Source organism: Monomorium pharaonis, chromosome 2, assembly GCF_013373865.1.
Source record: "Monomorium pharaonis isolate MP-MQ-018 chromosome 2, ASM1337386v2, whole genome shotgun sequence".
NCBI lineage: Eukaryota > Metazoa > Arthropoda > Insecta > Hymenoptera > Formicidae > Monomorium > Monomorium pharaonis.
Genome location: NC_050468.1, coordinates 16,180,024 through 16,195,100, shown reverse-complemented (window position 1 = coordinate 16,195,100; position 15,077 = coordinate 16,180,024). Strand labels below are relative to the sequence as shown.

The window sequence follows — 15,077 nt, the reverse complement described above, 5'->3', positions numbered from 1 at the left end:
CACTAGCTGAGTACCGATCCACGGTGGATCGCAAATTGACGGTTCCGTCAAGGAATCGAGCGAGCCAGCGGCAAGCAGAGTCCGCCGTGGTTTGCAACCGCTGAAGACGACCGTGAATAAGGCAACTAGTACTTGAAGGGGATAAACCGTCGAAGAGCGGCACTGAAGCGGAGATTGCAAAGATAAACGAGTCCACCGTGGCATTGTGCCGCCCCGAGGCCTCCGTGTTAAAATCAAGCCGGATTCTTATCCTCGAGATCTATTCTCGCCGCGCGACATACGCCACTTTAAAAGCAATGCCGATGTCATTTTTAAGAAACCGCGGGAAGGTGCCAGTAATGATTTACGGAAACGTGCCATGCATTTAAGAAAATTAAAAACTAAAAACATATAAGCTTGGAATTCGTATGTCTACATGTTATTTAAATATTGTAGAGTATAAATTTTACATAATAATTTTAATAAAATTATTTATTATGTAAATATCTTAAGTTAATCAAGAAATGTGTATGTAAAATAAATATTACTAGTACATATAATTTATAAAATATACTAATTGAAGTAGTCTCTAAACTACGCAATTCGTTTGTCTCGTATGACAATTCCGTGACACGATCCTTAAACGCATCATGTTTGTTCACACAGAATAAATAATTGCATTAGAAATCAGAATTTTAGTAAATTAATTGTCATCACGTTACCAAATCAAGCAAGTGTTTTTATTGTGCAATTCTGTATGATCAGCGTGTCTTTCATTAAGATTGTAAAATGAATCATTTAAAACATATTCGTGGCATAAGCGTTCGTGCTTCATCTAGTAAGTATTAAAATAATTTATTTACAAATTTTTCTGAAAATATTATTTTTCCCTTGTTGTATTTATATTTTACAAATATTGTTTATCATAAATTTCATAATAAATGTTATACGTCATCAGTTACATCGCACGCAAAGCTAACCACGTTTCAATGTTGTCTTACTGCTTTTTTTTATTAAAGACAATTTGATGACTAATAAATTATAAATAATTTAATAACAAATTTATTATTATTATTATTATTGCATAGATGCTGCTTTGCCCTCGCATTATGGACAGCATGCTAATGTATATTCCGAGAATCTTCACTTAAAATCTCATTGTCAGTTATTACGATCAAATCCATTATGCGTAGTAAAGAAAAATCATGGTGATGCTAAAGATTTGGGGCAGTTTCGTCAAGACAGTCTACGACTTGTTTCCAAAGAGAGCAAAACGATTTGCAAACAACGTAGTAAAACCAAGTCTAGCGTAACTTCGTTAAAAAAGAAATCGATAATGCATAAGAAATCACCATCGGAGAGTATAACAAAAAAAGTGTGCCATTACTCTACGTGCCGGAATGTCAAATTTAATAGCAATGGAATTAACAAACAACTCATGCGTCAAAGCGAAACGATAAATGGCGTGAAAAACATAAATCGTCATAGTAGTTTCATTGCATCCGTTGAGAAACGTCCCCGATCGTATGCAGAAATTATATCCGATTACAGCGAATCTTTATACAAGGAATCTGCTGTAGGCGCACGAAATAATAGTTTCCATTTCAACAATGCAATACGCAAGAGCCCATTCAGTACCTTCTCGACTTCACTTCCCGCTAAGAAAATTATGAACGTTGCTGAATACAGTGAACTTTCAACTGAAAGACAAAAAATTGATTTTCCTCTTCCCGTTAAGTCTCTCGATCTTTGCAATCGAAGTAATAACATAAACACTGTTGAATGTTATGATTTTCAACATAGTACGTGCACGGCAGAGGCAATGAATATCAAGCAGAATTGCGTTATTACAAATGACTTGAGGAACGATCAATCTTATGCGAAATTAATTGCTGATTGCAGTAACGGCATGCATAATATTCCTGTTACAAGTGTTTTGAACGATGATCTGATACCAAAAAGGAATGTGTTGCCAACAAATTCTTTCGAATCTGTCATCGCTCCGAAAAAAACTAATACATGTACGCAAGAATCAACGCAAAAGATAACTCCTAGTGTTGATACATTAGAAAAAAATATCAAAGAACAAGTGATTAATTTAAAGGAAAATGATTTGTTAAAAGAAATGGAAAACGTAATGAGTGATTTGAAGGGAATAATCGAAAGAAAAGATACAAGAATCGATGTTCCTAAGATAAAAAAGAGTGATATTTTGCAATCTGTATCTAGTAATTTGGATAAAATTCACGAACTTGCAGAACTTATCGAACCTAACAAGCAAAAGAAGAAGGATGTAACATTCGGAAAGTTGAGCTGTCAATTGAACCAAATTAATAGAATGGAAAAACGTAAAAATCTTGAATTTCAAAAGCACAATTATTCGCATTTAAGTGACAAGACTTCAAATCTGCCACAAAACTTTGGTAATGTAGCGGAAAGTTCAGTCGTAAGGAAGAAATCCACACATGCGTCAACTACCGTATTGAAACAGCCGCAGGTCAAATTGCGCATGGTACCTTCTGAAAAAGAGTCCATTGTGTCGATCAACGTAGACCAAGCTTCAACTGGATCATCAGATCCTTTAAATTCCAAACATCTCTCTGTCATTGTGCAATCTGATCAGAAGGAAGAGTTAGCGAATACCCAATGGAACGCTCCAGCACTTCAGCATATCACCAAAAGTGCATTGCAGCGCAATGATTTCGGTCCAATGCGTATTTCGATTAGTGAGGACTCTGCGCCGGTTAAACAGATTGAGTTTTCAATCAACGGCAAACCGGTTTCGGAACTGAAGAGCATCACCGCGCGAACAGAGAGACTAGACGTGGTGAGTTCCATGGACAAAATCGAGATCAGGATACCGTTCGCCAAGGACGACTCGAACACGTTGGACAAAAGCAGAGAGGATAACACGCCGAAAGGAATCAATTCGAATGTAGGGCAAATATTGAACGTGCAAATATCTGCTAATTTTCAAGACGAATCTACGAAAAGTAATAGCGTGGAAAAACCGGCAAAGGCAATACAACATCAGTATGATAAAAATGTGGTATCAAAATCACCATCGTCACTTTTTAAAAGTTCTTATTCGTTCGATAATGTCCCTAAAACTTATGATGAAAATCTTAACAACATTAACCTACCACAACACGATAAAATTGAGTCTGCCAAACGAATGAATATTACTTTTGATGATAATAAACATATTCACGAATACAAAACTTCGGATGACGTTAATTTTAACACCCAACACAAAACGACGAAAGATTTATCAGTTGACGAAACGATGACAGGCGTTTCATTCATCAAAGAAGTAAATAATGTTAAAGTTGAAAGCTTGAATGTAAGAAAAACGAATACCACAGGATTTCCAAAGGCGAATGTAAACAATAAAAATGAATCTTCTGACAATCGCGTTCCGTCGAACATGATACCTTGGTGGTCTTCTTCGGATTCCTTCAACAAGATAAGAAAGAAGCAAGATAATCATAGACCGCTTACATCACCATTAAATCGAAATGAACAAAAAACAGTTTCAAATCTAAATCAAAATCTTATTTCTAAATCTTCATTGTCAAAGCCGGAAGAAACGTCAAATTCAAAGATGAAGAAAACTCAAACGACAAGTGATACTACAAGTGATTCTGGCAATATAATTTCTTATTCGAATTCTATGAAGTTATATAAAGAATCTAAACCTTTTCATTATGCATTTAGATTAAAACCAAATCAAGGATATCACGATATTATTCCTGAAATTGTAAAGAACGATTTGAAAACTGAAGATAATCAGACGTTAACTGCAAAGAAAAATATCAATAAAATTTCTGGAGTAAAACAAACAGAATCAATTGCATTATTTAGATCTGATACAATAAATATAAAAGACAAGCATGATGTAAGCGTGAAAGAAAATGCATCTGTGCTACAAAGAAAAATCAAGATACCAAGCAGTGCGCAGAATTTACCACCCAGAAATCAAGAACATAAAAATAATTATTCGCTAAAGCAGACAAGATCTATTGATAATGTATCTAAAGATATAAAATCTAAAATAAAAGAAAAATCATTCAAAAGGAAAGAAGATGATGCTTTGGCCGATGGTGACTTAAAAAAAGAAGTGTCGTTAAGAAAACTGACAGCAAGTTTAAATAGTAGAGTGAAAGAAGTTCAATCTCCATCTTCGATAATTATGACAAAAGATTTGATTTCAAAGTCACCTAGCGCAGAAATAATATCAAAGAAGGTTGATAAGACAACATTAAGAAAACAAGAATCGGCCAATACAAAAAAATTACAAACAAAGATAGATATCTTGAAGGAAAAAGATTTAATAGTAAAAAACAATACAATTAAAACACCGAACGAAAACAACATTGAGAATAGAAAAGGGGTACCTAATGATTATATGAGCTCTTTAAGGAATCCCCCAAACTTGATACAAACATTGAAAAAACAGGAACAATTGGCTAACAATAGTATCGTTTTTCAAGATAAATCGAAAGAAAATTTAAAATCGTTAATAAAGACAAATAAAAATAGACCTAATTCTTTATTAAACACAATGAGTTCTTCAAGAACAATGCAAAAGTCAGAAGAATTAAAAAAGACATTATTAGAAGAGTCAAAGCAAAATAGACCGAAGAGTTTAATAAATATAAAAAATATTTCAGAAGCAGTTCAAGAATCCGAAAAATTAAGAATCTCGAATTCAAGATTGATTGACCTATCCAAGGAATCTTCAGATACGACAACGTTAAATAAAACGCATTTGGAAACAATAAAACAAATACAACCAAAATCAAAAAATATAAATAAAAAAACAACTGATATAAGTAAGTTATGCTCTTTACAAACAATATCTGATTCAACGTCGAGAATAAAAGATTGTGCCGTATCTAGAGAATCTAATGAATAAAAATACAGAAGAGATATCTGTTACTCGATCTATGAAAACGAAAACGACCGATATAGCAGCCAAAATCGTAAATCAAAATCTCAACAGCAAGGATCTCCCAAAGGTCAACGAGAAAAATTATTTCAATAGGTCAAGATCGGATAAAGAATCAGCTGGTTCTTCGAGGAAACCGAATGATTTGATTGGTTTTAAATCGACTGATTTAAAGACGAAATCCAGAGTAATGCCAAGTAACAATTACATTTATACGAGAAAATGGTTCATGGAATCATTTTATTAGAATAGGAAAAATGATATTGTATCGAACTCGCAGTCAGTTATATTCAAAGTTCGACAAAACTTGAATGGCGTCGACATGTTAGAACATCCTGCGTCAAGCGTAATTGCAAGTGACGGACTGTGGATTAAAACGGACAGACCAGAGAAAAACATATTATATTCCGCATGGTTACAACGATCCGAAAACGATATAAAGAATGAGAAATTATTTTAATCTCTTATTTTAAAAAAGTTTCCACACACACGTAGAATTTTGTTAAAATGTATTTATATTATGTTAAATTTTCAATGTGTCTTCAAATATCATCATTTATCGATGTTTGTAAATTAAAGAAAAAACGTTTTAATGAATAATATTTTTCATAAAATTGTTTAATGTATTATAATAAAGAGTTTTGTTGGAAAAAAAAACAAATATCCATTATCTAATATTGTAATTAAATTTTTTGATTGCTCTAGAGACCGGAACGAATGCTTGATGGTAAAACTTCGATGTGGCTTGCATAAGAGTAATCACTTCTCGAATGGTTCTGCATTCCGTTAGAGAGAGAAATTCTTTGAGAAATTAATGGATAATATATAGATTGGGTAATTAAAATTCTCATTAAAGCTGCCGGCGGCATCTTGAAACACGCTGCGGACAATAGGCTTGGAACGAAGTCGCAGGCCTCGAGAGTACAACACGATGTTGAGAAGGAGGGGGCGAAAGCACGAGTGAAGAAAATTAGCTTTGAAGAAAAAAGAAATCTGCATTAAACTTATAAAATTTCTTTAAGTTTGCTCGTCATTTACGTCCATTTTGTTATTAAATTCATAAGAATTTGATTCAAAATTTTGCGATATTTTTATTTTTAAATATTTCCATATACACATAAAATAAATAAAAATTGAAGTTTAATTATATTTGTAAAAAATAATTGTGATTTTTTAAAATCTGAAAATTAAAACAATTACATAAAGTTGTAATAATAATAAACATACATTTGGGCGTGTGTGTATAAAATGTAAAACAGAAATTGTTTCTTTTCCTCGTTACTTCATCTCGATGAGATAACAATCAGTTCGGTTAGCTTTTCACGTTAGCTATCACGTAACTGGCGAGTACTATTCAGAAGTAAATTTTTTAAGCGGAGTATCATTTTTCCTCAACGTTCAAGCAAACGATCGAAGCAGCACGTATACACGAACTCGATCCTTCGGGTCATGCTATCGGTGCGGCACGATACCCGTCATTATGCCAATTCGCGACGGGCACCAATTTGGGGCCTCCGACGTGAGGGCCTTCGACTCGTCGAAGATGGTGCCCCATCATCGAAGGGCGCCGTGGTTCGTGCCACGTCCCGTGCGCGCGAATGAGAAACCCATCATTACACACGCGTTTCACCGCGAGCATAGCCCTGTTCTGGCAGCTCGCTAGTCATTCGAAGTAATGCATCCTGATTGTCAGGGTCAAGCGGGGTTTTATCGACAGCTGCACATCGAATATATTTTGTTCATGCAGTTCTATTGCGCTTAGTTGTTCATCTAATGTTGTTCTCCTTGAATAATCTTTCGATTTCATGATTTCGTTATATTAACACAGTGCAATAACTGTGATTTACAATTTTGCTTCTTTATTATTATAAATAAGTTACTATTTGATACCGGGAAAGGAACGTTAGACACAAGATACCATTTATAAATAATGTGTGTAAAGTATTATGTTAATATATATTTTTTTAACGTTCTCTCACAGCTTTTCACACTATTATATCATTAAAAAATTTGTTTTTATTATAGAATTTTTTTCCTCGATGTGTATATATATATATATAATTTACCATTTGAATACTTCAACTTTAGTTTTTCTAATGAGTTAATAAAAAATCAACAGAGACACGAGTCACTTTTACAAAAACTCTTGTACCGGAAAAAGATAAATGTGATATTCTCATTTTAATTTATTGTGCGTCATCGAGTGCAATAAAGAAACACTAGCGTAAAATATTATCGTGTTGTGCTAAGCTCGCATGCACGTAAGTCCTCACGATAAGGCCGTTAATTATTGAGAGCGACGAGAAGCATCCTTCATATAGCCAGGAATGCAGATGAGTCCTTTTTTTCCGCTACTTGGCATTCATCTCGAGATCTTGACGGTCACTCTTGCCCACCCTTCGCCTTCGCTTTTCTCTGCGCGGCAAACGAAAGTTGATCTGACCCCACAAGAGTCCGGTTCAACCCTGCCCTCCTCCTTCTCTTACTCTATCCTCCCGCTGCCCCAACTGCTGCGTCAGACCCCGGCTTGATTTATCACGGCGTTGCCAGCAGCCTCTTATAAATGTTCAGGAACAACCCTACTGCTAAGTCCATCGTTCATCGCGGTGGAACCCAGAAGATTCCTCGGAGTCCCGCTGACTTTTCCTCGCGTCCTTGAACGAGCATCAGGTAGAAATCTCGAGAATTCTCCGCCCCTTTGCGATGATATCAGAACAACTATTCACTTGAGAATTACTTCAATGGAATATATCTTTTCATTATAATTATAACTTATAAATTTATAACAATAAATTGTAAAGCAGAGTTTAATTTATTTTCGATTAATGTGATTTTTTTCTACTTTATAAAAATATTATTAAAGTATCACGAGAGAGAGGGAGAGAGAGAGAGAGTTATTATAAAACTATTAAATAATCATTAAAATGGATATAAAAAATATTTCAATCATTAATAGTTCTCTGTAATTAATAAAAAATAGTTGTTCTAATATATACAATATTTTCATTCCTATTTATCTCAGCTCAATATGGTACGAGAAGGCTGTGCTATTTATAACGCAATTGCAAAAGCATCCATTGTGACAATCATTGAACACCCGGATGTGCGTGCATTCTTGAATGTATTTTTAGTAATTACGTTTCACGAATAATACTAATTTACAAAAAAACTATTTTTTAAAAATTATATTGAATTGGACAAAGTGTATTTTATAAATTCTTACTAAAAACAATGTTGCAAATCAATTTTTATTACGTTAAATTTCTAAAATAATTGAGATTTAATGTGCACAAAAATAACTTGTTTGCTATATTTAAAATTTATTGTCAAAAAGATTATTTTAAAAATTTGATTAGAAGACATATAAGACAAGATAAATATATTGTTTATCTCCTATAAAATGTATATCTAGAACAGTATGGCCCTTCCACCTATTTTAAGGTTCCAAATATCCTTTATTTTAAATATATAACACTTACTACTTATAGCGGATGTTGCACACTACGCAATACTGCATCATATATTTTTCGATACATTATGGCCAACAATAAGTAATATTAATTTCGCGCAGTAGAAACATTTTGTTTTATTATTCAAGTATTCATAATCTTTTTGTAAAAGAATGGCTAAATTATTTAATAAGTTATTTATAAGCAATCTTCGAAAAGATTGCATAAAAATCTTTCGTTCCTTTTTCTTTCATTTTATAAATAAATATTAATAAAAATATTAATAAAAATAAGTATGTCTACGTTTTCTTCGGTGTTAGAATTTGGCATATCTATTTTTTAAATTTTATTTCTTTACTAAAATAATAAGTAAACACTCTACGGCTGTCATGTATATGTCATGTATAACACATGTAGCAACAATTGATTGCACGTACGTGCACCTTACGAATAGCTTACTTAATAAGAAATTATAATCTCAGCGAGAAATTTTTCCAAAGTCAAAGTCTTCAATCTTTCTCATCTGTTCATCTTGTACACTTTGCTCAACGTAATCCTCCTTTTTTTCGTTCGTAAAGAAGAATTAATTATTTTTCTTCATATGGGGATGAATTTCATGATCCTTTTCGTCGAGTCTTCGCGATGCCTATCTAATCCTTTAGAGTTAAGACTTCTTTATGGAAGGTAGAAGAAAAGAATTGAAAAAGGAGAAAGAAGAAATGAGAAAGAGAAAAGAGGAGGGAGAGAGAGAGAGAGAGAGAGAGAGAGAGAGAGAGAGAGAGAGAGAGAGAGAGAAAGAACAAAAAGAAGAAAAAATATGTACAGGAGATGGACATTTTATGCAAGTTTAGACTTTAATAATTTATTACATGATAGCAAAAGAAGAAAAATGGAAAAAAGAAAAATGAAAACATAAAATAGACTGTGCGAAAATAGTTCTACAGAAATTACCTATATGTAATAAGAGCAGATAAATACTATATTAAAAGTATAATTTTTTGTATAAAAAGATTATTGTATTGTAAATGGCAAGGTAAGTAAAATTAAACCGGCCCTGGTCTCCTTGTCGTTTCGTGCGTACTTGGCTCTCGTAAGTCTCTTTTTGGTTTTCACATGTACCTCGAGTCGACGATCGAGTGCTTCTTAATCCCCTAACGATGGAAGTGAAGGGACTTAGGAAAGAGACATCGAGAGAAGGCAGAAAAAGCCGTATTCAGATAAAGTCGCGAAATCGAGTCGCTGCCGCCGCCGAGCAAGCTAATCCGCTTACGATGACGCTGCGGTCGACGAAGCAAGGAATGCGCCGACATTCGCGGTACAACGAAATTTCGCAGCAGATAAGAGTCTTAAGTCGAAAAGTTATAGAAACATCAAGGGGTGGGTAATACATGCTGGTCGCTAGTGAGCTTAAGCCTAATGGGGTTGGATGATACGATATATGAACCGTGTATAGCGATATTAAGTAGAATTTATTGCACCGATTGAATTTTACAAGAAGTCTTGGGACAGCCATAACTTATACATAGATTTTTATGATTTTGTAATTAAGTACGCGTACAAATATATAAATATAAATAGATTAAATGTACACACAAATTTCAAAAAAGTGTAATTTGTTTTTAAAAATTGTCGCTATTAAATTGCAACATTAAGAACAACTTAAGTAAAGCAAAGATTTTGAATTTTTGCAATGAAACAAATATGTCAATTTTATTTTTATAACACTTCTATTTTGTATTAACTCATCTGTCTTCTTAATACTATCATTTCGCATCCGATCACCTTTTTTTAGTTTAATTTAAAGTGGTTAACAAAATCTCTAAACATTCATGAACACATTTTAAAGTATCTAGAACAAATGTTTTGTACTTTATTTAAAAAAAGTAATATAATTTAATTATCTTTGACATTTTTAGAAATTTTTATAAATAGAAATTGGAATATTCATGACAGTATTAATTTTAACACTTAACAGTTAAGCCTTTAGCACACAATACAATTTTTCATGCTAGATAGCATACGAGACATCTTATTACGTGTCCTGATTGGCTCGAATGATTATATTACCAATCGTAACCTAATCGTAAGACATCTTGTATGCGTGTTAGCATGAAAAATCACATCGTGTACCGAAGGCTTTAATGATAAGTCTCATATAATTGTAAACAGTAATCAGATTTAATAAATATTTAATTTTATTTTATTGAATTAAATTAAATTATAATTTTTACTGCTTACTTTAAGATTTTTTAGGAAGATTCATTAGCACCCTCTCAACATCTATACCTATACAGTCTGTAACAGCTGTGCGTTTATGGTACTAATTGAGTGCGCATTGATATGTCGCTCCGTAATAAATCGATTACTTTATTGAGATCAGCCTCAGAATGTGTGCGTATGCTTCCATCACTTTTAGACAGCGATAGTAGCTTTTAGAGAGCGGGAAGTTCTGGATAGGAAGAAATGCGATAACGCGACACGAGAGCAACGTGGCTGCCTTTATCTTTTTCTTCCCGCTTGTTTTTCTATTTAGTGAAATGTCGTCAATACATTAACGTAATTCGCTAGATTCACCGCGGAGTAATAGAGTAATTGCTTTGTGAACTCCGCCATGTCTTGGACCACCTCGTCATGTATCGCTTACATGTCGTTTTACGCATATATCGTAATCCCGAAGCTCGGATATTACTGCCAATAAATGCCTTTATAGCGGAATAATTTACACTCGGCGGAGAAGATAAATCCCCCGCTTTATCCCAAAGTAGTTCGTGAGTAAAAAGTTAATAAGATTAATTAATTTCTAATGTCTTGTGTGCAAGAGAAATTTCAATCCTTTCATCTATGATCTATTCTATCCGCTTCAAATTCTGTCAAAATTTAATGCAATCAAGTTGAGATATCAAAATTAAATAAACCGTAACCAAAAGTTATTATAGAAGTCATTAAGAATCGACATATGTTAAGAACTATTTCATTAACAATTAAAATTCTATCATTATTCTATCTGAAATTATAATAATTAGATAAAAAAATGTATTATAATAAATGTGCATACAAAATATATGCAATTTTTGTTTATTTTTAAAATATTTTCAAAAATTAAATAAACGTTAATTCATTTCATATTTCTTTTTTTTCTTTCTCTCCGTCTGTGCCTCTCCTTTTCGAGTAGATGACACAGCGTAAAGGAGGCGATGATCACAATCGCACTTCTCGTTCGAGCTAATTGATGATTTTGCCTGCTTGGCGGGTTCTACCGAAGGGATCCGTACAAGGACAGCGATCGCAGGTATCCCGAATAAAGACCGTCAATCCGATTAACCACGATCCAGAGGAACAGCCGATTCTCTTAGTGCGGAAGAAAGCAACTTGCAACAGCGGTGCGATTTCCGCCGAGACGAATGTGGCTGGTACGAAGAGACTTCTTATCGCACATCGCTCAGTTACCTACTCCTCTGACCGCCTCTTGATTTATGTGTCTTTACACATCGCCGCCGCTTTCCGGAACCCCGCGAGTGCGAGGTAACGAATCGACTATTGTCGCGTCAGGAACGCAATGCGTAAAACTGCCACATTTCACAACGAGACACTTGCAATCTCGTATATACGGATGGAAGAATGATCCGTTGTTTATTTCGATCAAGATTAGATATTTGGTTTAGAGACTAATGCAGACATGAGTTCTGCTCTTTCTGAAAATTGATAGAAAGCATGACTTATATTATTTCAAATCGCAAATATAACATTAATATTATTGTTTACTTTTACACGCTATTTGTATGTAATTAAAAATAAATCATATTTATCATTTAATTGTAATGTGTGACGTTAAAAAACAAGACAATGGATCTTTGATGTTATAGAATATTTTATCTTAAAAACAACTTCGTTGAGATAAAGCACAAAACTTTTAATATCAAGTATTAAAGCTCTCGCGCGCAACTTTATTACTTTTCTTAATCAAATCACGGTTGTTCTCACGAGCGGTATCGCTTATCTAGGATTACATCGGGCTGCGTGGCTCCCGGGGTTAACAGGTGCAATAATTATGATTGGCTCTCTTGCCTTATGCTGATCGCGGCCGATCAATCGGCACCTTTTCTTATCCCTCCCTTTGTCCGCGATCGGCCGCGCGCGTTTTTCCGCGTCGGGTATAATCGGGCCTCCATTAAAGTTCCAATCGGCGAAGCGCGGATCGTTTCGTTTGCCGAGACGTATCTGTAATGAGAATCGAAATCTTCGTTTCTTGTTTTTTTTTTCTTTTTCTTCTCGCCGTGCAGAAGCACGTAACTTACGATCAATAGCGTGGCCACAGATTTATGAGTTATATCGAATGCCGGCACTCTTGATTTCTCTTCTTCCTTCCCTTCTGAAGTATTTATTGCGAAAGCTCGTGGCATTTTACGCACCTCTATATTTCATACACTACTGCTATAAAAGATTGTATACGGTAGGCACACATCCAAGTCGATTATCAAGCAGATAAAAAAAGTAATAACTCATAAAGGAGAAAATAATAAGAAGAGAATATTTATTGCAATTATAAAAAGATAAAATAATTTTCAAAAAAAGTTATAGTATATTTATACAACATTTAATTAAATAAAAAACATGAAATAAATTTAAATATACTTTTGTATATTTTATAATAATTTTAGTTTTTTTTTTCATAAAATGATTTTTTCCTTATAAAATTGATATATGCATGTAAAATGTACGATAATAATCGTCTTTCGTAGATAGGTAGAACGGATTAAACCGAATAAAAATGTTCTTTACCATTTTGCAAGTTTCTGAATAATTAATAAGAAATTAATGAATAAAGACCCGTAAATTAGTGTGCATTCACGCAATTTGGTGACAAGAAACAGTTCATTATTCACGATTGTTAGGAGTGCAATGAGATGTTTGAAGGTGTGCCTTACGTGAACGGTCTGTTCACACATACAAAATGTAGTAAGAGTCTACTTATCCTTAAAGAGTCGATGTTATCTCTTGTTCTATAATTTAATCTTATGCAAAAACATAAGTGATTAAGGACACAAGATAAAGAGAAACACTGATTTTGATAACATTAGAAATAATTGCGGATATATCGCGGACACTGGCACATTGGTTGCTTCATTACTGGCGTTCAAGGTGGATCGCTTCGAGATTCGCGTGAGAACATACCACTAGTAACGATCTCTCGATTCACACAGCTATCTCGATGTAATATATTCCTAATCGCCATTCAATATATATGCGTACTGTTGACTAATTATGAGTCACCATGAGCGAAAGGCGACAATGGTGCGTATTTACATTTTGAAATAACTCGCGAAAATCCGTGGACTGTTATTAAATCAAATCATAAAAAGCTCAAATGCCACTAAAGACGAGTTTAAGTTGCGGCAAATAACAAATCGTAAATAACTAATTCCTTTTTCTCTATCTCTACCTTTGATTATTATTGGTTAATTGATTGCGATTATGGAATAACCTTTGATATCTTTTAAATTCTAGTTATATCCTTCTATATTTTAATAAAGATAAAAAAATATAAAGTCAAATTAACTAATTTTTATGTGACTCACAATTTTAATGATTTATACTGTGCTGTAACAATTAAATTTTATGTCATTCTTTCTAAAATTTCCTTTTGAACCATATCTTTGTATAAGCTATAGCCAGGAGGAAGAATTAAATAGTTAATTAGTCAGATTATCACGTTTTTAATTAGTCGTACAAAAACTAATTGAATTGTAATTAAAACGTACAAAAAATATATACTCATTTACCGAAGCTCTAATTTAATTTAATTAAACATTAATATAAATATTTAATTCACCGAGATTTTGTGCTGATCCATATAAGAACAGAAAACTCGGAATAATTTCTCAAATCTGTCTCAATTGAATCATCGCAAATATTCGATTGACAGTTAAACAGCTGCGTGTACGACGTGGTCAACAAAATGCAATTTATTCGGGTTTAAGGATTACTCCCCGCGAAGATACAGTTCATCTGACGCGTGGAACACCCAGGAGCGGCCGCTGAAAGGGGGTGAGAAAGCGAGAGGCGGAGAGCGAGTGACCAGAACTGGCGGAGAGTGCGCGCGAGACAGTGCCTCGAGAGCTCGTTATGCGGTCGATGGGAATGCGACGTTGCAGCTCGCAGTGGGACCACCCTGTTCGAAACCGACACAGTGGAAGGGATCAAGGGACAATGTCTCACTTGAATTTACTATCGACTCCGTATTCCTCGTAGCCGTTTGGCTTTCTTGCGACGACGGCTTTCGCCGTAGGTCCACCGGTACCATCGGACCGTATTGGAGAACGCGCCCGTTGGACGGCCTCTTAGAAGATTCGAAGAGGCATTTAAAGACTCAACAGTCACATTTTCCCCTTGACAAAAAGACATGTATGTCTTTTAAGCCGATATTGAGCATCGATTAAAAAAAAAAACATCTCAAGGGAGATTAGCTTATTCTCCAGTTTAGTTAAATAAAGTTTGGCAATTGAATATATACGGTTAATAATAGTATTATGCGATAAATTTGTTTTAAGACATTTGGTATCTAAAGACGAAGGGGTAGAAAACGATCGAAAGAAGTTGTCACTAATGATAACATATCGCTGGTTTAGTAACACTCGACACGCGTGAAATTCATCCAAAATAATCAACGGTTGTGCACACGAACGTTACGTAAGTGGAGC

The 15,077-nt window shown here is 34.1% G+C and overlaps 2 protein-coding genes across 6 annotated transcripts in view; one reads left to right on the top strand and one right to left on the bottom strand.

The window, feature by feature from the left end:
- LOC105828088 (epidermal growth factor receptor) overlaps window positions 1–15,077 on the bottom strand; it is an 89,029-nt gene that overhangs the window by 32,513 nt on the left and 41,439 nt on the right. The gene's annotated exons all lie outside the window — the stretch shown is intronic.
- Window positions 537–5,522, top strand: LOC114255465 (nucleoporin nup211-like). 4 transcript variants are annotated; one of them, XM_036283080.1, is made up of 3 exons: window positions 537–817; window positions 1,068–3,617; window positions 3,697–3,735. In XM_036283080.1, the coding sequence occupies exons 1-3, from the start codon at window positions 769–771 to the stop codon at window positions 3,699–3,701; spliced, it is 2,604 nt and encodes an 867-aa protein (XP_036138973.1). In that variant the 5' UTR covers window positions 537–768; the 3' UTR covers window positions 3,702–3,735. The 4 variants fall into 4 exon arrangements, 2 of the variants coding, with proteins under 2 accessions (XP_036138973.1, XP_036138972.1); XR_004962249.1 differs by adding an exon at window positions 5,211–5,522 and having other exon boundaries at window positions 565–817; window positions 1,068–5,127; XR_004962250.1 differs by adding an exon at window positions 5,211–5,227 and having other exon boundaries at window positions 565–817; window positions 1,068–5,117.